Source organism: Tasmannia lanceolata, unplaced genomic scaffold, assembly GCF_043159265.1.
Source record: "Tasmannia lanceolata isolate RefF3 unplaced genomic scaffold, GAP_Taslan_0.1 ptg000003l, whole genome shotgun sequence".
Classification (NCBI taxonomy): domain Eukaryota; kingdom Viridiplantae; phylum Streptophyta; class Magnoliopsida; order Canellales; family Winteraceae; genus Tasmannia; species Tasmannia lanceolata.
In genome coordinates, this window is record NW_027518680.1 from 12,258,619 (window position 1) to 12,281,685 (window position 23,067).

The following is a 23,067-nucleotide window of genomic DNA, read 5'->3' on the forward strand; positions in this document are numbered from 1 at the left end:
TACAGAACCTATTATTAAATGCAAAATTATGTTTAAATTTGAGCCCAATAATCGGTTCAACACTCACAATCAGTTTTCATAATAAAAAACGAGCAGGGCGTTAATAGTAATCGATTTTATAATAGATAATTCTGGACAATCAATTATTTATAATCTGAAACGAACAGAAGCCCACGGAGTCCGGCCCATTGTTACACAACAGTCCGAGAACCACTTAAGCCATCTCTCCCTATAAATAGGGTCTCTAGAGACTAGATCGAGCGCTTTTATTTTCATTTTGTTTTTCTTCTATCTCTCTTTCGTTCCTTTGGAAACCCTAACCCTATGTTTTTGTACCCTCTCTAAACCCTACCAAACGAGCTTTTTGCTATTTACCTGTTCTGTCTTTCTTGCAGACTTATCAAACCTCTAACCCTAATCTCTTCCTCGCGGATTCAAAGGCAAAAGGCAAGTCTCTCTGAATATTTTCTCTCTGAAATTTTTTTTCGCTTTCTTTAGATCTCATCTGATCTTTGTTATTTTACACTGTGTAGAATGGGAGAAGCTAGGGATAACGATGCTTACGAGGAGGAGCTTCTCGATTACGAAGAGGAGGAAGACAAGGCTCCTGATTCCGTTGCGGCCAAGGGTACTGGCGAATCAGCCAAGAAGTAAATTTCTCCTTCGATTTTCTCTTCTTCGATACTTTCTGTTTTTGTCTCTGTAGATCTTTATTTTTTGTAAATTTGATTCATCTATTTGAAAAGTTAGGGTTTTTTATGCTCTATATTGGTATCAAGGACTTTATCTGTTTGATTTTATCAGTGAGATGTTCTGGAGGATCATATTATTTTATCTTTACCTAGTTATTTAAAAGTAGATCTAATATGTTTTGCATTTCTAAGTATGTTTCGTCGGGATTCTGCTTTTTTCAAGAATCTGTTGTATTAAAATTTTTGTTTTTGGCTATGACTCCCTGTAGGAAATTTGAATCTTTGTATCGGCCTGAAATAGGCATTTGTTTGAATGTTTTAATTGTTTAGGGGCCGTTTGGATACACGTCGGGTTTTAGAATCTTGGAGTTCCTCAAAATCCTAGATGGGAGACAAGAGAAGGAGACTGTCTGTTCCGCTTTCTTTAGAATATTGGATTTTATGTAAGAAATCCAGGTTTTAAAAATCTCTCCCCCACCCTGTGATTTCTAAAACGTGGAAACATGGGATGATCTTATACTCTCTTGCTGACGTAAAGAAGGACGAGAAATCTGAAAACAATGGATGGTCTTTTTTTCTCGTCTCCCATCCAGGATTTTGAGGAATCCAAGATTCTAAAATCTGCATATCCAAACCGGCCCCTTTAGGTTTATTTGCTGAAGTTTTGTATCCTGATTAGTTATAGTTAGTGTTTTTGTTTTCTCTCTGATGACAGGGTTATTTCATGTCATAAAAAGTTGATTTTTTTGTTTTTATGCATCTTTATATTTTTTAATAGATCTGAAGTTTCTCAGTAGAGTTATTCTAGTCGGAGATGCTTCTTCAAATTTGTGTATGGCCTGTCACTGGGGAAAAATAATGTAGTGGGATTTTTTAGTGCAATTACTTTAAAATGGAACACTTAATTCAATCTTGGGTTTTATTAGTTTGAAGATTTTTTTTTCTGTGGTCTTTGTTTGGTGTATGCTTGTGACCTATTTGAGAAGCTGTGAATTTTGAGCTGTTATGCTTAATATATTTAGGTTGACATGGATGATTCTGAGCTATTTGGCTGAGTTGCGTTACTGAGGCGTGGGATTTTTTAGTGCAGTTACATTAGAAGAGAACATTGAGTATGATCTTGGTTTTTATTAGTTTGAAGATTTTCATTTTTTTTCATGGTCCTTGGCTGGTGGATGATTCTAATATCTTTGGAGCTGTTTGGATACGCGGATTTTAGAATCTTGGATTTCCTCAAAATCCTGGATGGGAGATAAGAGAAGAAGGAGACCGTCCGTTTCGCTTCTCCCTAGATACTTGAATTTTAAGTAAGAAATCCAGGTTTTAGAAATCTCTCCCCCATCCTTAGATTTCTAAAACGTGGAAACATGGGATGATCTCCTTCTCTCTTGCTGACAGAAAGAAGGGCGAGAAATAAGGAAACGAGGTCTGGTCTCCTCTCGTCTCCCATCTACGATTTTGAGGAAATCCAAGATTCTAAAATCCACGTATCCAAACGGCCCCTTTGAGAAGCTTTGAGCTTCGGGCTTTCATGCTTAATATATTAAGGGTGGTGTGGTTATCAAGATACTTGTTTTGGTTGATGGCGTCTATTTTGTCGCCTAAATTCATTTGGATTTTGAGATTTTCCTTTCACCTGGAGTCAACTTTAGAGGATTATCACAAGCTTGATGGTTTGGATTGCAATTTTGTAGAGACATTTCTCTGTTCTTCTTTTTAAGCTATGAGTATGTTGGCCATGTGAGGAATGCAGTTTTTTGCCATTATGTTGTTGTGCATTTTGGAGGTTGAGAAGAGGTGCTCTTGAACCATTCACAGAAAAAAGGAGGGGTGCTCTTGAAGAGAGCATCTGGATTTTGGTGGTGGCTGAAAGTAATGTCTTTATTTTAATTAGGGATAAGTTTGAGTTTTTAACTTAGTAACAGTTTGAGTGCCTTTTTTTTAAAGTTTTGAAAACTGGGGAAGGATGAATAATTGTAGGATCCTTGTAGGGCTTACATAATTGAGAGGTGGCCATGACCACATTACCGGGTTGAGAGTATTTTCTCAATTTTTTCCTACTTTACATCGTTTTGAGGAAATTTCATCTCAGGTTTTCCAAGACAACAGCCCCCCATATTTGCCCCCCCCCCTTACTCAACATTCATCTTTGCTAAGTGCATATCATGTTATTTGTTCTGCAGCCATCAGTCTTCTGCAGGATTTGGTTTATCTGTTCAGTTACCTAGGTTCTTATTGTTTTAATTCGTTTTGACCCGGGTATTTATAATCCAATGCAAATGATGCTACCTATATTACTTGCACAGGGCTTAATGAGTCTGGTTTATCCCGCATATTTATATGTTCCGTCTCCTTTGCCCCCCCTACTCAACATTCGGCTTTGCCAAGTGCCTATCGTGTTATTTGTTCTGCAGCCATCAGTCTTCTGCAGGATTTGGTTTACCTGTTCAGTTACCTAGGTTCTTATTGTTTTAATTCGTTTTGACCCTGGTATTTATAATCCAATGCAAATGATGCTTACCTATATTACTTGCACAGGCTTAGTGAGTCTGGTTTATCTCCGCATATTTATATGTTCTGTCTCCTTTTTGTTGAGTCTCACCTTGTTTTTTTGTTCTGCCAAAACTTGTGTGTCAGCCGAGTTATATATACCTTTATAGGGATTTCTCCCTTTGATGTACAATTTGAGCTTCTGACCATAAATCTTGTATACACATGTATAATTGCTATATACTTCATTATTTTACACATTGAATAAAAGAGATTATGGCTGGTGATATTGTTTACGTTTTTATTTCCATATCTTCTGTCATGTAGGGGCTACGTAGGAATTCACAGTTCGGGATTCAGAGATTTTCTTTTGAAGCCAGAGCTCCTTCGAGCTATTGTTGATTCGGGATTTGAGCATCCTTCAGAAGGCAAACTCTGAACTTGTTTCCTTACAATTTCTCTGTTGAAATTGCATAATTTTATAAATATGAATATGATTGTGTTGAATTGTCAGAATAGTATTGTGCTCATGTGCTAAGCAACTATGAAATAACGCGAAGAATTTGAGATTTTATCCCGATTTCACAACTTGTTGTTTATTATTTTATTGTCATTCTGGATAGATGGATGACTAGCTGCCCTGGTCAACTCTTCCCCTTTGGAACCCTCTTGATTTGCAATTAGAATTTTCCCCTGAATTGCAAATGCATCTGCTATCCAGTGACATGCATCCAGTGTAACATCAATTTAAAAGGGGTTACTGAGCTATTCCCGCAGTATCTACTTTCGGAGCCCTTGCTTTGCAATTAGAATATTCCCTGAGCAACTCTTCCCCTAATTTTTACGTCTGGAACCCCTGCTCTGCAATGAGAATTTTCTCTAGAATTGCAAATGCATTTGCTGTCCAGTGACATACGCCCAGTGTGTCCCTAGAATTGCAAATGCATCTTCTGTCCAGTGATATACATCTAGCGTGACATTGATTTAAAGTGGGTTACTGAATTCTCCCCCCAATACATCTACTGTCCAGTGATATACGTCCAGTGTAACATCGATTTAAAAAGGGTTACTGAACTCTGCCTTCAATATCTACCTTTGAAGTGCCTGCTTTGCAATTAGAATTTTCCCTAGAATTGCAAACACATCTTCTGTCCAGTGATATACATCGAGTGTGACATCGATTTAAAAGGGGTTACTGAACTCTCCCCCCAATATCTACCTCTGAAGCCCCTGCTTTGCGTTTAGAATTTTCCCTAGAATTGCAAATGCAGTTCCTGTCCAGTGATATACATCCAGGTGTAACATTGATTTAAAAGGGGTTACTGATGATAACATTCAACTGGCATAATACCATCCAGAAAAAAATAAATAAATTCAACTGGCATAATATCCTCTTGTTTCAGCTTTTAACGCTTCAGTACATTAGAAAGCTGATATTGTTTTCAGTCACAGCTTAAACTATATATTTATTAATTTGTGCAATCTAATTATATATGGGATATGATATTTTGACCTCCTTTCCCAGCATTTCCACCCCTTTTTGTTTGTATTTTCTTGAAAATGACTTCTTTTTTGTGTAAATTCAACAAAAAGGGTTGGAAAGGCAGCCACTTTTAGGAAATGACAAATGTAAATGATTCATAAGGGGGGTGGAAACATCATTCCCCTTAATTTATTAGCAAATTAATTTTGCAAGGAGCTGATTGGATGCAGCCATCCAGCTAGGGTCATACAAATGCCATGTATTCTTTGCATTAAGGCCAACTACAGTTACAAAAATCCCCCCCCCCCCCACCCCCATTGGTAGACTTTAATTCTGTTCGTATGTTAGGTTGGGTTAGGCGTTAAACCGTGCTTACAACCTAATTCCGTAAACATTTACTGCTGATATATTTTTTTAATCAGTTTTTGTAGTTATAGAGAGGATTTTTGCTAGGCCTTACGTGCTAAAGTATTGGATTTAGTATGTATTGATCACCTCAAAATTAATTCATGTTGTATACATTTAAAAAATAAAGGCCAACTATAGAGGCACCCACCATATTAATAGTTCAGATCACTGGCCCATGGGTTTCACATGTATTTCCATTTACAGGCTAGCATTTCCCCCCCTTTTGATATACTTTCATGCTATCCACATGGTAGGTTGGATTTGGCTTTAAACTGTGCTTACAACCTAATTCTGGAAACATTAATTGCTGATATTTTTTACCAATTTGAGTTTGTAGTTGTAGAGGATTTTTGCTAGGCCCTCAGTGCTAAAGTATTGGATTTAATCAGTATCGATCACCTCAAAATTGATACTTGTACTATATTTCACGAGAAAAACATTTTACCCGTTGATAGTATGTTTCTTGGGATGCGCAGTGTATGTGATCATACACACTCTTTGTTGTTTATATCACCCATCTGAAAAGCTGAGATGTATTGGGTGTTATGTCTTGGTATTGGCTAATTTAAATCCATGACTGTTGTAGGTTTCAGTACACCTGTTTAGCTACTGTTTCTGTATTATTATTGAGACTTTCTCCCCTCTGTTGCATTTCTTTGTGTTACTCTTTATTCATGACATAGGTGTTGCTCTAAATTGTTTAATTTGATGATTTCAGGTAATACACTAATTCCATACTCTCCCGATTTTGGAGGAGAAATTTGGTTCGGTAAACCTTTCTTCCATTAAAAGGATCCGGAGGATCATTTTTTACTTACTGCGGGTTACTTCGCTCCGATTTTGTTTGGTTCTCCACCAGTTCAACATGAGTGCATTCCTCAAGCTATTTTGGGGATGGATGTCATCTGTCAAGCGAAGTCGGGGATGGGTAAAACTGCCGTTTTTGTTCTCTCAACCCTGCAACAGATTGAGCCTGTTGCAGGTCAGGTTGCTGCGCTTGTTTTATGCCATACAAGGGAGTTAGCTTACCAGGTTTGTCTTGAGGATCCTTGGCTTGATCTTCATTTCTTTGCTCATCTTGTGGTGGCAATATTTTGCTTAATTTTTATGGTTATTTACAGTATTTTTTAGTTCTAATTTTTGGTAGTATTATCTGATGTTGCCCACAGATCTGCCACGAGTTTGAGAGGTTTAGCACGTACTTACCTGACATTAAGGTTGCTGTCTTCTATGGCGGTGTCCACATCAAAAGTCACAAAGATTTACTTAAGAGCGAGTGCCCGCATATTGTTGTTGGGACACCTGGGAGGATACTGGCACTGGCAAGGGATAAAGACTTGGGATTGAAGAATGTGAGGCATTTTATCCTAGACGAATGTGACAAAATGCTTGAATCACTCGGTATGATTTTTGCATTTGAAGCAATTTCTGACCTTGCCATCGATCCTTTTTAAGGTTCAAACTCCTGTATTTCCAGTTCATATTCTGTACGCTTGATCTTTTCATTTCATGGCTGTGTATCTTCTGTAGACATGCGAAGAGATGTGCAGGAGATTTTCAAGATGACTCCTCATGACAAGCAAGTTATGATGTTTTCGGCCACACTCAGCAAGGAGATCCGCCCTGTCTGCAAGAGATTTATGCAAGATGTAATCTCCTGTTGCCAGCGCACCTCAAATTTAGAACTACCCTTTTCATAATGCCAACTTCTTTCCAGGAAAATATCAACAACTAACAAATTTAGAGGATTCAGCTTTGTGCTTGCCCTGGATGCTGTGTTTCATTTATTTTTACTGGCTCTAGTGTGTTTTCTGTAGGTGGGTTTTAGTTTAGTAATTTCCGGGTCAAGGTCACTGTTTAGGTCCCTGTATTAGGTTTACCAGTTGGGCTCGTGTTGTGCGTGGGATTCTTGTCATGCCGCCGCCACCCGCACCCCCCGATTCTTTTGCATCTCTTCCTGTATTTACTGTAGTTGTATGTGGGCTGGGTTTAATACATTAGGGCGTGTTCTGGAATTACAGTGCCCTATGTGTGATAATGTGATATAAATTGGATGTATTAACTGCAGTTGTATGTGGCTGGGTTTAATACATTGGGCCAGGGATTTACCAGTGGTAATACATTGGGCCAGGGATTTACCAGTGGTAGAAACAAGTTTCTAGAAGGAGGCGTAATGCTGGTGTACCAAATCAGATGGAGTGGAACGTTTGATTCAAGATATTTTCATGCATCATTGATTTGGTACAGGATTCAGTTAGCTTGAGGACACGCTCCTAATCTACTTTAATCTGACATTTGTTCCCTTTCAGCCAATGGAAATATATGTGGATGATGAGGCCAAGTTGACGTTGCACGGTCTTGTGCAGGTACCTCTTAGCATCTTAGTTCTTTATGGATTAATATTAGTAATAACCTGTTATTGTGTCAGTCACTTAATAGCCTTTGCTAACTGCTGTTGATTTCTTGGCAGCACTACATTAAATTGAGCGAGTTGGAAAAAAATCGCAAGTTGAACGATCTCCTGGACGCATTGGACTTCAATCAAGTTGTCATCTTCGTCAAAAGTGTCAGCAGAGCGGCTGAGCTGAACAAGTTGCTTGTGGAATGTAATTTTCCGTCTATCTGCATCCACTCTGGCATGTCACAGGAGGAAAGGTGAGGGGCTATCAATCCAGTTCCAGTCGTTGCCCTCTTAGTTTTGGTAGTTATGTTTATTTAGGTTTAGTTTTTTACTCAATCAAGTTAGTTTAGTCTATCTAATATTATATTTTTTTGTTTCTATTACTTTTTGGATGGATATTGATGGACATATGTACTTTTTCCATCCAGAAAATTTTCGATGCCTCTAAATATATTGTAAATTCCTGACAACCAGTATCTGGTCATGCGATATGGAAGATTTTTGCTGCTGTCTTTCTTGAGCTGATTCTAAGAGGGTTTTTTTTGTTGGCCTTTTCATATGGTGGTTATGTTGGCCTTTTCATATGGTGGTTATATGCAGTTTTGCTCACAACTTCAGATTAATTTGTTTAATCCTCTTGGTTGTATGCACCATCATGGATATGGCAGATGTTTATTTTTTCTCTTTTTTGAGATGGTTTTAGGAGGATTTATGGGTTGACTTTTCATATGGTGGTTCCATGCATCTTATGACCTCTATTTGTCATTATTATCCATGCTTATACATGTTGTATGTACAATATACAGCTGAACATGGATATAAATACACCACATGTTCACATAAATTTCTTTACACGACTTCATTTGAGTCTACATGTTGATACATGTACTGATGATGTTCACACCGCCTGTGGATGTGTATGCATGAATCTGAGACTCCTGAATGAAAATTATATTTCATTCAACCAAGTACATGCATGTATAATGGTGCACGTAACCATAGTTGTTCACATCTGACCAATGCTCAATGCTCAATATTGAATGATCAATGCAAATTGAGGGACATGATTCAGAATTTTTTTTGAATGGTAAATGATTCAGAAAGTTCTTGGCATATCTGAAAGCCCTATGTCAATCAGTAAATGCAGTACTTCACCCATGATGTATGTATGAATGGTCCATATTTTTACCCTTTGAAATCTGAGCTAGATTGCATAATGTGGCAAATTGGCAATATTTAATATCTGTGCACGAAAAATTAGGGAGGCTTTTTTTTTTTTAACCTTTTTTGGAATGGTTATGGAGGTTATATGTCTGCTTTCGTTTGGTATTATTCTTGTTAGGAAGATTTGATTTCGTTTACCTTCATAAACAGTGCAGAGCACTTCTATTGATGCCTTGTGTGTTGTGCGATTTGCATCGGGAATTTCCCAGGAAGGATATATCATTGAGATTTTATTATTTGTTTATTTTTTTGGTTTATACTAAGATAAAAAACGGAAAATAAAATGTTAAAAATATTTAATTCAAGAAAAATATTAGAAAGAAAAGTTTTCTTAAAATTTTCAGGATAAAAATTTAAGTTATTGTGATAACTTTGAAAGGGCGATGATATTTTCACCACCCCTGCATTACGCATGCCCCCCGCCCCCCCTTTAACGTGATTTGATGTAAAAAAGCGTTAAAATTGCCCACTTTTCACGTCAAATTATGTTATAAGGGGAGGGGAGCACATGCATAATGCAGGTGGAGTGAAAAAAAATCTCAGGATAATTTTTTGTTTTTTGTTTTTTTATCCAAATATCTCAAATGAATTGTAATATGTAAAAAAAGTCAGATATTTAAAATATTCCAAAAATTCTGATATGTTGAATTGAAATACTACCACAAATTTGCGATTAGTGCGCTAGCCACATATCCGGTATGCTTATGGCTTGCTCTGTTTCTATTTTATATATTGTAGTCAGTTGGAATGTTAGCTATTATGTGTCATCTGAAGTCGGTGCCATTTTCAGGTTGACAAGGTACAAAAGCTTCAAGGAGGGGCATAAAAGGATTCTTGTGGCAACAGATTTAGTCGGCAGGGGAATTGATATTGAACGTGTCAACATTGTGATCAACTATGACATGCCTGATTCTGCTGACACTTACTTACACAGGGTCATTACCTACGTCTTTCATTCTTAATCACGTCCATACCGAACACCTTGTTAACCAACTGCTTTTCTCTTGGCAGGTTGGTAGAGCTGGCCGGTTTGGTACTAAAGGGCTCGCGATTACATTTGTATCATCTGGTTCAGACTCTGACATTCTTAATCAGGTTTGTAATGCGCATCGTTCATGGTGTATACACTTCATTACTGCTTAAAATCTCAACCGGCTGTCTCAATGTGTCAGGTTCAAGAGAGGTTTGAGGTAGACATAAAGGAGCTTCCAGAGCAAATCGACACCTCCACATATAGTACGTTACATCTCTGTTTCTCTTTCTTTATTTTACGTTCTGCTCTTCTGTAGTAAATATAATATGAGTAGCTTCTTTTCAATGAGTTTTATGGTGTCCCCACATTTGGTGGGTCCAGTGGTTTTAAGATGCAAACAATTGATCTGGTAGGCCCTAAAATGGATGGGTCACTTACTAAATATTGTGCATTAGAAGTGAAGTTCAACACATTTAACCAAGAATTGTCCTTCGTGGTTGACAGAACCCTTACTTGTCAGGTATTGAGAATTGTCGCTCAAATAACAAGAAGCTTTTTTCCTATTATCCTGAATCGTGCTTCCCATTAAGTGGATGCTTGCTTCTAAGTTCCCTATTATCCTGCGTTCTCCGTCCCACGAGGTTGATGCTTGCTTCCAATTATAACCTCTGAACCTTCCACAGTAAATTAAAAAAAACTGGATTTTTAGCCCTTGAACCTCTTCCTGCATGTATAAAAAAAAGTTTTTTTTTCTTTCAAATCTGTCCAAATATTTTTTCTTTGAACTTTTTCTTTTTTTCGTCCACCAGATCCCGTGTCTCATGTTAAATGTTTCTTCTTTTTAACCCACTTTGCTTCCATTGCCTTTCCAACATGCTCTCCCCCTCTTGTCTTTTAAAAAGAAAATGCTTCCCCTGTTGCTCCTCAATTCTATTTGCTTTCTAAATTTTCCCTTTTCTAAAGACATGCTTCTGGCTTCTTCCTCACATTACCTTCTGATCTTGCATTTGTGATGTTAACCCTCTGGTTTTTTTGGAGATTCCTGCATGCTTGCATCATTAGTTTCTGCACTGCTCATTCACAAATCCACCTATTAAAGGCTTAGGACGGTGCAATAAAAAAGGGTGGCCCAGTGCACGAGGCTCCCGCCATTGCGGGGTCTTGGGAGGGCTAGATGTACGCAGCCTTACCCCTGCTTTGCAGAGAGGCTGTTTCTGTGACTCGAACCCTTGACCACCAGGTCGCAATGGACCTTACTGTTGCGCCAAGGCTCGCCTGCTTAGAATGGTGCAATGTGGAAGATTTTTGGGGCATGGCCTATCCAAACAAAAGAGGAATGGCTGGTCATTACTGGAACAAGTTGCCCTCACTTGTTCTCTTTCTTTGTACTTCTTTCCGTTGGTAAAGTATTGCCTGACAACATATTATTTCTTACGAACCCTACTCTCTTCCTGTATTGCAGTGCCGTCGTGATGATGTTGCAGACATGGAGAGCTTCAATGTAATTTATCCAGAAACGCAGGCTTTGTGCAAATGCCTGTTACATCGTTGATGGGGAGGGTTCTGTGAACAATCGTACTTGAAGTAGAGAAATGTGTTATAATGTGGTACTCATGTATCACTCTTTTGACTGTTGCTTGAGAGGGCACTCATAGAGCTAGAACTAGACATTTTGGTAGCTATTGAACTAAAATAGACTGAAAACAGAGATGGGGGAATGGGGAACCTTAGTATTAAGACTTGCTTTCTCATTCTTTTACTAGTAAAATCTTATGGAGTTAATAAAAGCTGCTGTTGGTAAGTGCTTATGATACTCTGCTAGCATGTTTAACTTCTCAATTTTAGTTTTGTTGATGTTTGCCTAGTTGTAGAAAGTACATTAATATTTGCCTATTGTTTTTTGGGGTCTCTTACAGCTGGCTTAGCTCCCTCCGTCCTATACAAGTTGTGATTATTTCCATTGAGATGCTTTTAGTTGATTTAGTGCATCCACCTCCAGGTAAAATTTCAAGTGTTCATTTTCCAAAAAATAAAATAAAATTTGAAGTATTATCTATTTATATTTATTTCTCTACTGCATATATGCAACTTGTGTGTAAATTTCTCTATTGATATTAATTGCTTAACTAGGAATCAAGGGAGTCTAATCAATGCATATTCATACAACAAACTAAAATTTGATTTGAATTTAGTTCCGAAGTCTAATCAAGGGAGTCTAAGAAATAGTTCCGAAGTACTCTAGAAGGGGTGGCCAGGGAAAAAAGGGAGTGAATGTATCACTTCCCATTTATAATGGCAAATCCCTAAGGCCACGTTTGGATACCAACAAGATTTAGATTTGAATTTAGTTGATATTTTGAACTGGATCATATCCTTAGATTTCCAAATCAGCTACAACAGTGCAAAAAATTCCGATTTTCAAATCTGTTCTGTGAGGCATTATTTGGAAATCAATAGTTGTGGCAACTTCCTTCACCGTCGCTGCTCCTCGATGTTACTCCAGCAACAGCGTTACATCCCTCCCTCCCTCTCTCTCTTAGAACATGATCGTGTTGATTGATGTGTTTTGTATCCAAAACTCAAATCCAAATCAAAATACACGAGGTATCCAAACGGGCCCTAATGGAAAACCTCTTAGGTCACATACATGGTCTGCGTCTCATGCCTTGTGGACACCCCTTATTATTTTCCTTCTCGATTCAAGTTTTTAGTATCAACAAATCCAATTTGTACACGTCCCAATTTTTTTTATTAGGATGTATTTAAATCACATTAAAATATGGTTTATAGTAATATATGGATTTCCTTAATTCACTTGTTTGTTATTTAAAGTATTTGACATATAGAGAAATTTCCATTTAGAAGTTTTTAAATAATCTTTTTTTGTTACTACTTTGTTATATAAATTATTTAACACAGAGAATTACATTTATGAAAGCTTTAACCTGGGGGTTGAAGATCCTCTAAAGAGAAATTTAGTTTTGTAAGGTTTTAAACAACCTCTTTATGTTATATAAAATGTTTTGTATAGATTAGAAACTTTTACATTTATAAGTATTTAAATAACATCTTTAGTTGTATAAAGTATTTAATATAGATAGAGACATTTACATTTAAAGATAAATTCACCCTCTTCTACAATAAATACACCCCCCTTTACCGGTTGTGAAGCCTCTCTCTCTCTAACATATGTGAATTGTTTAGATCTTTGAACCAGGCAGGTCCACATGTACGTAATCTCACAACCAGGACTCTCTTTTCTCTCTTTGTGCATTGATTGGTGGGGCCCAACAATGAATGGTCTAGATCTTTGAAGGTGTACATCATAAAAGTATATTTTAAAAAAAAAAAATATCACTCGGGCCCAACGTAAATAGGCATTGCCCATAAAATCAATTCCGTAGGATGATCGAAACCCTCCGATCAGCCTCTACAAATTGGAGAGTGAGGATATTGTAATAAGGGTTGCAATGAATTTTCTAATAAACATGTGGCATATGGTGTTTATAAGGAGGTGCACATATTTTTTTGCAAAAATAAAGTTGGTCCTCCTTGTTCAAAGATCTAAACCATTCTTTAAATTCACCCCCTTTTTCTAACTAGCTTTAAAGCTATAGCTATTCTCAGAAGATACCGACAGCCTATTGAAAAAGTGTTTTGAGTGCCATTATCAAATAAGGAATGCAGATATTGAGGTTTTAACAAGCTCATGATATTCCCACCCACTTTGTAATAAGCTCATGAACATGAATCCAAGCAATACACCATGTATAGTAAGACGTGAAACACTGCTTGCTACTTAAGGTTTTAATCAGTTTTACCCAAATTCTTACTGGGGGCACAGGATCAAATTCGGATCTCCCAATTCCACTGGCTATCCGGACCATTGATTTGGTGGGCCATACATTGATTGGGGCCCTAACCTAAAAAATAATGTCTATGAATCAGTGATTAAGTCTCCATTATTTTTAATTTAGTGAGATGATATTTTTACACCCTCGTTTTGATGTCTTTCGTTGGTTACCGGGTATTATAATATGATGAAAGGCCTTACGAACATGTACTCAGCATCTCATCCTTGATATTTGATCCAACAGCAGCTCACTCACTTTTCGAGGAGCTGCTGTTGGATCAAATCTCAAGGGTGTTGTAACCATGGTTTTAATTTCGACCGAAATCCGAAATTTGACCGAAACCGAAATGACACATACCTGAAACGTTACTTTATTTTGACCGAAATTTCATTTTTCTATGAGGAAATTCGACCTTCTTGATTTTTTATTTTTATTTTATTTTCCCGAAATTTTGTAACAAATAAAATATTATTTTTTACATTTCGCCAGCGAGTGAAATATATCTAAAAAGTGCCAATATAAAAAAAGGGAGCCCCCATATAATCTCTCCTTCAATTATACCTTGGGAATGTATGTTGATTTGGGTGCCTAGAAGCCATTTCCAGAGATGAAATCTAGCACAATCGATTAGGTTTAGGACTTTGTGGCCTGGGCAAGAGAAAATTCACAGAATGAATAATATAAAAGAGAAAAGACGTCAGTTTTTCTGATTTTTTTTCTTCTTGATTTAAACAAGAAAACACATGCATTCACACAATATTTAGGCTGGAATTTCAAACATTGTATAAAATAAAATTTTAATTGAGGCTGCTTAACCCAGCCACCCTTCAATGTACACAATCCATTTGAAGAGGAAGCTCTAACACACTAGTATTTCTCATTTCCTGTGGGGCTATTGGGCTTTCTTAAAAGCAGGGCAGATAGTTGTAGAGGTTATAAAAACACAACATTGCCTTTGTAATCTACACCAAATGGGAAGTTACTATTCAGCTGTAACAAGGAAAAAAGCTGAGGGTTACCTTAAATGAAAACAACGCGAGCTTTATACATGCAAATGTAAGCCATATGCCAGTCACCTGAAGAACAAAGAAACATCTATAAATATAGGAAAACACTTCCAAAACAGGATTTCATTTGGAAAATAAAGACGAAATTGAAACATCTATAAATGTAAAGCACGGAACAACATATATAGAGACGATCTTGTCAGAAGAGTCGCTCTTACCTCCCCCAGAGAGCTTTGTGATGTCTTCTTCCCTTTGAGGAATCGGGTTGTCATCATCATATTGAATCCAATTCCCTGGACCAAAAGCCATTTCTCAGTATTTGGGGCGCAAATACATGATGGATGAACAGGTCTTTTTTTTTTTTTTTTTTTTTGGAGTAAAGTGGGCACTGACCATTTTCTTGTTTTACCCAAGCGACGTAGTGCCCGGAGTCGGCACTCCTCCCTTTGTGGGTCAGCACAGCCATCAAGTCATAAATTCCAGTTAAATGCATTTGTTTCTCGGACGATGCACCTGGTGTATAGAAAGTTAGAAACACATGAAGTGCAAGGTTAGAATGCACAATCAACAGGAAAAAATGATAAACAAATGAATTTGGAAATATTTAAATGGAGTTTACACAACATAGAAATGGATTCTAGAGCTCCTATTGCTGCAAAAACTATAAAAATAGTACATACGAATCCAACATGATGAAATATCTGTACATTTCTTTGATAATACTTTCTTCGTTTATTGATTATAAAGGTATATTAAGAAGCAGCAGAAAATGTATAAATATCAGCTCACAAAAGCATATGATACAAAAAGAAAAGAAAAAAAAATCGCTTTTCCCACTTGCTCTGTCGTGCTGGACATTAAATATTTGATGGCAATTGTTTATCCATCTTTTGGGGGTTTGATGACACAAATTATAGACAAAGGCCTCCGAATCACTTGTTTGAAGTAAAAAAAAAAATACCAATGCCCCATAGGGGTCTTCAGTAACAAATACAAATCACTACCACTTCGCAAGCAGTTTTGCTATTTGTGACAGTACAAAAAAAAAAAAACAGAGACGGTTCAATTCTGTCACAAAAATTTATGCAGACAAGTTTTTGTCTCAGTAAGTAGTGACTTTTTGGTTGCAACAGAACTATCTGTGTCAACGTCTATTCATTTAAAATATACAAGCTTTATAGACATAACACAGAATGAAATAATGTGCAAAGACATTTTTTACTGGTTTATATTTACCTTCTTGGGAAGTAACTACAGATGGTTCTCCATTTTCATTGGAAGATCCCTGCAGATGGAAGAAACAATAATCCCTTGCATAAATTTCAGTGAAATTCCATCCGACAATTATGATTTTCAAAGCAGCCTTCCACTTACGCCCCATTTCTTTCAACGTAAAAATGGACGTAAAATTTGCTTTATGTTGAAAGAAATGGGGCTTATGAAAAAAAAAAATCTCTCTTGTCCTCCACTGGCTAGAAGTGATCCTGTGTGTGTACCTCTAGTTTCAGTGTCTTCGCATCGTTGTCTTTCGAGGCACTGTTCTTGTCCTTGACTTTTAACCCCAGCTTGGTACTTTCTTCGTCTCTTAGAATCTAATGTTGGGACGTTAACAAAGACAACACCACAAGGATGAAGAACAACAGATAAATATGCTCCCATCAGAGACATATAGCCTTGTTGAAGTGCAGAAAGTAAATAAGGTCTACGAAGCTTTACCTGGCGAGGAGTTTGCAACTGTGCGCGAAGTTCATCTGAACAAAGGTCGTAAACATCCAACTCCAATGGGTAATCCACTTTCTGCATGAAAGGCATATTTTAGTTGTTTGAACACACACACACACACACACACACACACACACACACACACACACACGCACGCACGCACAGAGACAATAGAAGCATATTAAACAAAGGAATGAAATGGTCTCCAGCGAAAAATACAATTTAGCTTCCCAATACAACCAGATAGCCTCCAAAACTAACAATCAAATCTAAGGCTTCAGAAAGAAACATAAAATTTGTAGAATAATATGAAAGGAAAGAGATAAAAACCATATTACCCGCAAAATCTTTGCCTTTTGATTTGACTCCCTTTTCCAAAAAAAGCGGACAAACTGAACAGTCAAATACCTGGAATATAATAAGCATAAGCAATCTTGCAAAAAGACGGCTGCAATAAATCAAGACAGAGAGAAATTTATAATTCTTGCCTAGGCAAGGCATTGATGCGCGACTCTTTCAAATAAACTGCACTGCGCCCCAAGGAAGGAGAAACCTTCTCCAATTCTGATTTCAGACCCTGCATGGATTAAGTTAGCACAGAATAAGTTGTCTGATCAAGAGAGACATATTGGTATGCACACACTTCCATTAAATGTTATTAGTTGGTTGGAGACAATATCTAGTTGCATGATGAAAGCGCCTCCATGGAGAAAAGTTATTTACAAAAGAAAAACAGGCTTAACAAAAAAAGGAAATTTGTTAAGGAAAGTTTTGGCAGACAATAAAGGGATTTTTTTGATGACATAGGGTATCCCCACCCCATTTTTTAGGGCGGGACTATTCCTTACAAAATATTAGTTTGCATGTGCAAAAGTGAGTATGCACGTCCAGGCCAAACATGCAATACATTCCACTTACACATGTACATACACATACAAACATACTAAATGGAGCACACAAACATGGTAATAGGAAGAGAATATTATTGCCATTTCAAAAAAAAGAAGGAAGAGAATATTATAAATTTGCTCAACCTTCACATTACGCCTAAATTCTTGCAGCTTTTTCACATACACCTCAATCTTGAGCAATTTCCAGGGTCTTAAGGGCATGGCTCACATTCGAGAAGCACTTCCACTGCGGTGAAGTGCTCCCTATGATGGGGTGAAGGTCTTATCAAGATGTCCAGTTTTAACCAGGCTATAATGTTTGGCCCTGAGTTGCAGGCTGGCTGGCTCTTCTCAATTTTGGATGTTCTGTGTAACTAGTCACTGAGGTCGAAAGGGTGAAATTTGTGAGAATTTGAATTGCAAGGTTAGTATCGCATCCATCATGTCTTCCACAAAGTCAACTCTCAAAGCGACTATTGTGACTCACAACGGCATTGGTTTTGCTAGCACTCATTAATGAGGCTAACACATGGTTATTAGTTGTTACAGAAGAAGTGTGATTAAGGCAACTAAGTCCCCACAATATTGGAAGCATCTTAGTCTGAGTGATGAGACTGCATTTGCATGATTTTACAACTGATACAACTGGAAAGTAAAATGATATTTCCACCCCCTTTCTCAGCATTTTCACCACCTTTGTTGTATTTTTCTGAAAATTAAGAAAAAGAAAAAATAAATTGATCATGACAATACAAAATCGGGTGTCTGTGCCGGTCACCTCGCGAAATAAATATTTATAAAGTTCTGCTGCACCAGAAAGTACAATTTCACTTCTGGAATCTGTTGGAATTCATCTTAGATTTCTGTGACTATTTCCTTTGGGTGATCACATAAGCTTGATTTCTTCCCCCGATAAACCATATAGCCAAGAGAAACTATGAACCGGAATAGAAGAGCTTGCCCCACCCATGAGTAAATATTTCGTAGTAGCTTCATTAGACCGTACATCTCTCTTGGTGAGGTGGAAATATCATTATCTAAACTGTATCACTCCAAAAATATTATATCTACATTGTAATATAACTACAAAACAAATTCACAGATTCACGTACTATAATTAGTGGAACTATATTTTTTTCTCATACATTTTCGCCACAATTCCATTCACACTCCTTGGGGCTGAAAGTTGAATACACAGAATATGTTTGAATGCACCAAATATCTTCATCAGAAATGGGCTTGTGAAGGCACAAAATAATGAATACAACATTCAAAACAAAGATGCAAGCATGGATATACAGCTCATCAAAATTCACTAATAACTTAAGTAGTTAAGCAAAAGTCCCTCATTCCATCTTCCCTGATAATTTAATGACATTTAAGAAAAGTACAATATTAAAAACATTAAGACCATCCCATGACCATCCCATAATGACAATCATCAAGAAGTAAACACAGAAGGCATGCAACTTAGTATATCACTCGTTGTAACTGGATTAGAAATGTCTTTCTAGAAGAAATACTTACATGTTTTAGCCCTTCATACAAATGGTTCACTTCTTGTGAAATGTGGCATTTGAGTGAGTATACTGATTCCGTCTCTGAGCTCTCTTCACCACTTTCTGCACAATGGACCCTGGAATCCAAAATCATCTTTTATGAAGGGTTCCTGATCTGGACTTATAGTAGCAAGCTGTAAAATATAAATAAATCAAGGGAAATGTTATCAGCACAACCATATTTTGATATTTGCACAAACCCAGCTGTCTTTTCTTCTTTAATAGGCTTGTGAGAGCTTTGTGGGAAATGTAATAACCTTTTGACAGCTTTTTAAATACTAAAAGACAACATGGTTTGTGAAAATATCAAAATATGGTTGTGCTGATATCATTTCCCACAAATCAATGTCTCAAGACACTGGAAGTATGAACCTAGTTCTGGGTGACAACAGTTTTTTGACTCCCAGATCAAACAATACAATGCAAGTGTTGCAGGAGAACACTTCAAAGATGCAATATTTTGCATCGGAAGTTCGGAAATAGCCTCTCAGCGAGTGTCAACAACCATTAAGGAACATTCAAGCCACACTTATTAAAAATATGATCTCTTTCCATAGGCACCATAGGCATAGGTTCATCACTATCCAGTTCATTTGGTAAATCAACGGTATCCCTTCATTGTGGATGAGAAAAGAAAATAAAAAAACTCTTTTGACTCGCTTGAACTGACTTGGTTTTAGCTCTATTGAGTCAAAAATTCTTTTGACTTGCCTGAGTCAAAAAAGAATTATTGTTCTTAGTATTGTCAAAGAAAAATCACATGAATCATTGAATTGCTACATTTGGTTTTACCTTGTGACATAGAACAAGCCGATGAAGAGTTTCTAAACGTGCAAGCTCAAAAGAAGGCAAGTAAGAAGGTCAAACCTCGAACTACTATAACTTTTGATCTAACCATTGGATCAGGGCTTTTAATATTGAGTTGGAAGTGTCTCGATGGACTCTTCAAGGGTCGGGATCCCGCTATGGTGGATCAAGTGCCAGACCATAAAAAACTAAGCCTGAGAATATGTAGATATCTTACTTTTTCCATTTTTGCTATTTTTACTAAATCATGTTCAACAATTTAGAGGATTTTGCATCCATTCTTTTTAGTTTTAGTATTTAGAGTCAAACATGTTTGGATCACTTTTGGATTTTTACTATTTTTGGAAAAATACTCTTACGGGCCAAATCTAGGGGTTTGGGAGTCCCTGAGTGTTGATATTCTATTGAATACAATATGTTTGCCCAATTCTCCTTGTGGATATATGGCTTTTATTAAAGAAAGAAGACATGATCTCCTTTCTCTGTCTTTCTTTGCAATTTCTGCTACGGTATTTGGTATCAGAGCGAGGACATCCTTAGTTTGATGGAGAGAAACGGATTGGATCACCGCAACTCTGTGGATGGTGTTCACGGATATTAACCCGTGATAGTAGTATTGCTCAAAGTGTTCCAACAAGAGATGCGAGCAACAACCACACGATTGGTGGAATCCATGAAGCGCACCCAGGTTCCTAACGATGGCAGGACCGGATTGTTGAGGAGGCTTGCAATCTTCTTGCTCATGGTAACAGACCTAGATAACCATGTAGGCCACAAATCTACATAGATGAGTCCAGTGATGACGAGCTCGAAGAAGGCTAGACAACGTAAATCAAGGTTAGGTGTAACGACCCGATTTCCGACGAGTCGCTACGAGCAAAAGAAAGCAAAAATCATGTAACTATTTTTTTTTTTTTTTTTTATACAAGCATCAACCACGATAGAATCTTATTACAACTGAAAGATGTCTTATCATAACAAAGTATTGATAGACATGGTAAATGACGCAAGGCGTCAAAATGTAAAAACTCAGGAACAAACTCTCTGATAACACAGTCCCTTATCCCATGGTTCCTTCATTTGCAAATGCTCCACCATCTAATGCCTCAACTCCTGTGGTGGAGGAATCAACGTCAAGCAGAGTGATAGTAACCTAGCAGGTATGATAGTTCAATCTAAACAGCAGATCAAGATCCATATTTATTCAAATAACATTCAAATACTTTTCCAACATAATAATTCATAGAGATTTTCTAAACCAGAATTCAATTCAAATAAACTGAACAAATACTTTTCCAATATGATAGAAGGTCCAGCCCTGATACCATGATGTGAAATCCCGATCCTACCCATGTAGATACTGTCCGCTATTATCCGGTTCTGGGTCATGCCCTTTTGGGTCACTGCCCTTTTGGGTCCACGCCCTCCCCAGTTTTAAAACACGTCTACATAGTGAGGAGAAATTTTCCATATACAGCCCAGCAACCTTTCCTACCTTTCCTCGAGATTTTCAGAATCATTTCAAATAAATACAATTTAAACTGAATCCATTTCAACATATAATATAGAATAACTTAGAAACAATGTAAATCAAATACTTCACCATTCTTGTTGGATACATTGAAAGTCGTACGAGCAAAGTTAGGTATCACCTGCCTTGTAAAGACTTCGGATGTATATATATTGGGACGGCCTCTAAGTGAGGGTGTGAGGGGCATCATCCTGAAGATAAAATCATATTCACGTTCTGTTTTGGCATAGACACTCATTTTGAGGCGCTATACTGCTGTCTCATTTTTTTATATCAAACTTCCACCAAAGATATATATACCCCAATTTGAGGGTGGTTCCACCTTGCACGTGTATGCCTCCCTACCAAGTGGGCCCAAAAATTAACAGTTATCATCAAATTCATATTTTAAGGTAGTGTCCTTTCTATCCAGGTAATGTCCATCAATGTCCAAAATAATGTTCCCTGTGGACCCCATATTATTTGTTATCAAATTCATATTTCAAGATCATGGGGCCTAGCAGACACTATTCATATGGACCCCACATGTTACTATGCATGTGGACCCCATAGGTTACCATTCATGTGGACCCCACATGCTACTATTCATGTGGGCCCCGCATGTTACTATTCATGTGGGCCCCGCATGTTACTATTCATGTGGGCCCCGCATGTTACTATTCATGTGGGCCTCGCATGTTACTATTCATGTGGGCCCCGCATGTTATTATTCATGTGGGCCACCATTCTTTGGCTACTATGCTCAGCAGTTCGCCTTTCTTCGCCTTTCTTTCCTTACAGTTTACTTTACGGTTACTATGCGAGCATTTCACCGTTCAGTATATAGGTGGTAGAACCAACCATTACTTTATCCATATAGGTGGTAAAACCAACCATTACTTCAAATAAAATATAGGTAGGTGGTAGAACCAACCATGAAAGAGAGACTATTATAAAAGACTTACTTGGTAGTGGATTTTCTTTTTCCTTCTTCTCTCTCTCTCTTCCTCTTTCTCTTTCTTCTCTTCTCTTCCTCTCTCTCTCTCTCTTCTCTTCTCTTCTCTTCTCTTCTCTTCTCTTCTCTTCTCCTTTTCTTCTCCTCCTCCTCCTCTATTTATAGACATTTTTTTGCATAGTACTTTTTGCATAGTAAAGACTATTTACTATTTTAAATTATTATTTCTGTCGGTCAATAGTATTTTTGCATAGTACTTTTGCATAGTAAAAACTATTTACTATTTTAAATTATTATTTTCGTCGGTTAACAGTATTTTGCATAGTTAATAATATTTTTTTATTATTAATTTTGTCGGTCAATAGTATTTTTGCATTTTTTTATTATTATTTTCGTCGGTGCGATGATATTTTCGTTTCCACTAGGGATGGGTCCCGCTGGTGGTAGGACCCGCTGGTCGTGGGGCCCGCTTGTGTGGGACCTACTTGTGTGAGACCTACTTGTGTGGGGCCCGCTGATGTGGGGCCCGCTGATGTGGGACCTGCGGGTGTGGGGCCCGCTGATGTGGGACCTACTGATGGTGGGACTCGTTTGTAAATAGTACTCGGTGGGTCCTACTGTGAATAATACTTTTAAATAGTGTATCTCAATAGTGAACTTGCATAGTATTTCTGCATAGTAATCTCGCATAGTGACTATTGTGAATAGTGACTATTGGAAATTTTTAACATATATATATATCTATTCCGTTTTTGTTGACATCTGGGGCGGTGGCTTAGTGGTAGGAAGCCGTTCAATCTTAGCTTAGACTTGGGTTCGAATCGTGTACGCCCTATTATGCCAGATGTCCTCATGCCCGATTAACTTGGGGAAAATGAGTAATGGCCGATGATTACCCACCTATGAGGCCATTTTTATATTTATATATATATATATTTTACCGGTTCTTACATTAGGAGTATAAGTTAAAAGATTAGAGTGGATCTCCCAAACTTCAATGGAAACCTCCATATAAAGGAGTTCCTCGATTAACTTTTGGAGGTTGAATGAGTTTTTTTACTATATGGAGATTCCTAAAGTGAAGAAGGTCAA

At 37.4% G+C, this 23,067-nt stretch overlaps 2 protein-coding genes across 4 annotated transcripts in view; one reads left to right on the forward strand and one right to left on the reverse strand.

Annotated features, from left to right (window-relative positions):
• Nucleotides 1-256: 256 nt before the first annotated feature.
• Nucleotides 257-11,484, forward strand: LOC143851460 (DEAD-box ATP-dependent RNA helicase 15). 2 transcript variants are annotated; one of them, XM_077360911.1, is made up of 12 exons: nt 257-447; nt 534-650; nt 3,510-3,610; nt 5,933-6,105; nt 6,243-6,474; nt 6,604-6,722; nt 7,383-7,439; nt 7,544-7,728; nt 9,489-9,633; nt 9,710-9,793; nt 9,871-9,934; nt 11,134-11,484. In XM_077360911.1, exons 2-12 carry the CDS (start codon nt 535-537, stop codon nt 11,142-11,144), a joined length of 1,287 nt encoding a protein of 428 aa, XP_077217026.1. In that variant the 5' UTR covers nt 257-447; nt 534; the 3' UTR covers nt 11,145-11,484. The 2 variants fall into 2 exon arrangements, with proteins under 2 accessions (XP_077217026.1, XP_077217033.1); XM_077360918.1 differs by lacking the exon at nt 257-447 and having other exon boundaries at nt 612-650; nt 5,792-6,105.
• Nucleotides 11,485-13,931: 2,447 nt separating this feature from the next.
• The window catches only part of LOC143851472 (ubiquitin carboxyl-terminal hydrolase 6-like), a 31,835-nt gene continuing 22,699 nt past the window's right edge, over nt 13,932-23,067 (reverse strand). Inside the window, exons 10-19 of one of the 2 annotated variants that reach the window (XM_077360938.1) lie at nt 18,672-18,780; nt 16,743-16,831; nt 16,593-16,662; nt 16,249-16,329; nt 16,029-16,124; nt 15,769-15,817; nt 14,926-15,045; nt 14,751-14,825; nt 14,545-14,601; nt 13,932-14,173 (exon numbers count right to left, since the gene is read on the reverse strand). In XM_077360938.1, the coding sequence (XP_077217053.1) occupies nt 14,546-14,601; nt 14,751-14,825; nt 14,926-15,045; nt 15,769-15,817; nt 16,029-16,124; nt 16,249-16,329; nt 16,593-16,662; nt 16,743-16,831; nt 18,672-18,780 (745 nt within the window). In that variant the 3' untranslated portion in view covers nt 13,932-14,173; nt 14,545. Of the gene's footprint in view, nt 14,174-14,305; nt 14,602-14,750; nt 14,826-14,925; nt 15,046-15,768; nt 15,818-16,028; nt 16,125-16,248; nt 16,330-16,592; nt 16,663-16,742; nt 16,832-18,671; nt 18,781-23,067 lie in introns of those variants that run through there. The other variant, XM_077360931.1, reaches the window with a different exon arrangement.

Bases quoted from the DNA above. Each gene is read 5' to 3' on its own strand.
- LOC143851460 (XM_077360911.1), top strand. From the start codon at position 535: ATGGGAGAAGCTAGGGATAACGATGCTTACGAGGAGGAGCTTCTCGAT. The intron at 3,611-5,932 runs GCAAACTCTGAA...GTTCTCCACCAG, and splicing joins ATTTGAGCATCCTTCAGAAG to TTCAACATGAGTGCATTCCT. The intron at 6,475-6,603 runs GTATGATTTTTG...TATCTTCTGTAG, and splicing joins CAAAATGCTTGAATCACTCG to ACATGCGAAGAGATGTGCAG.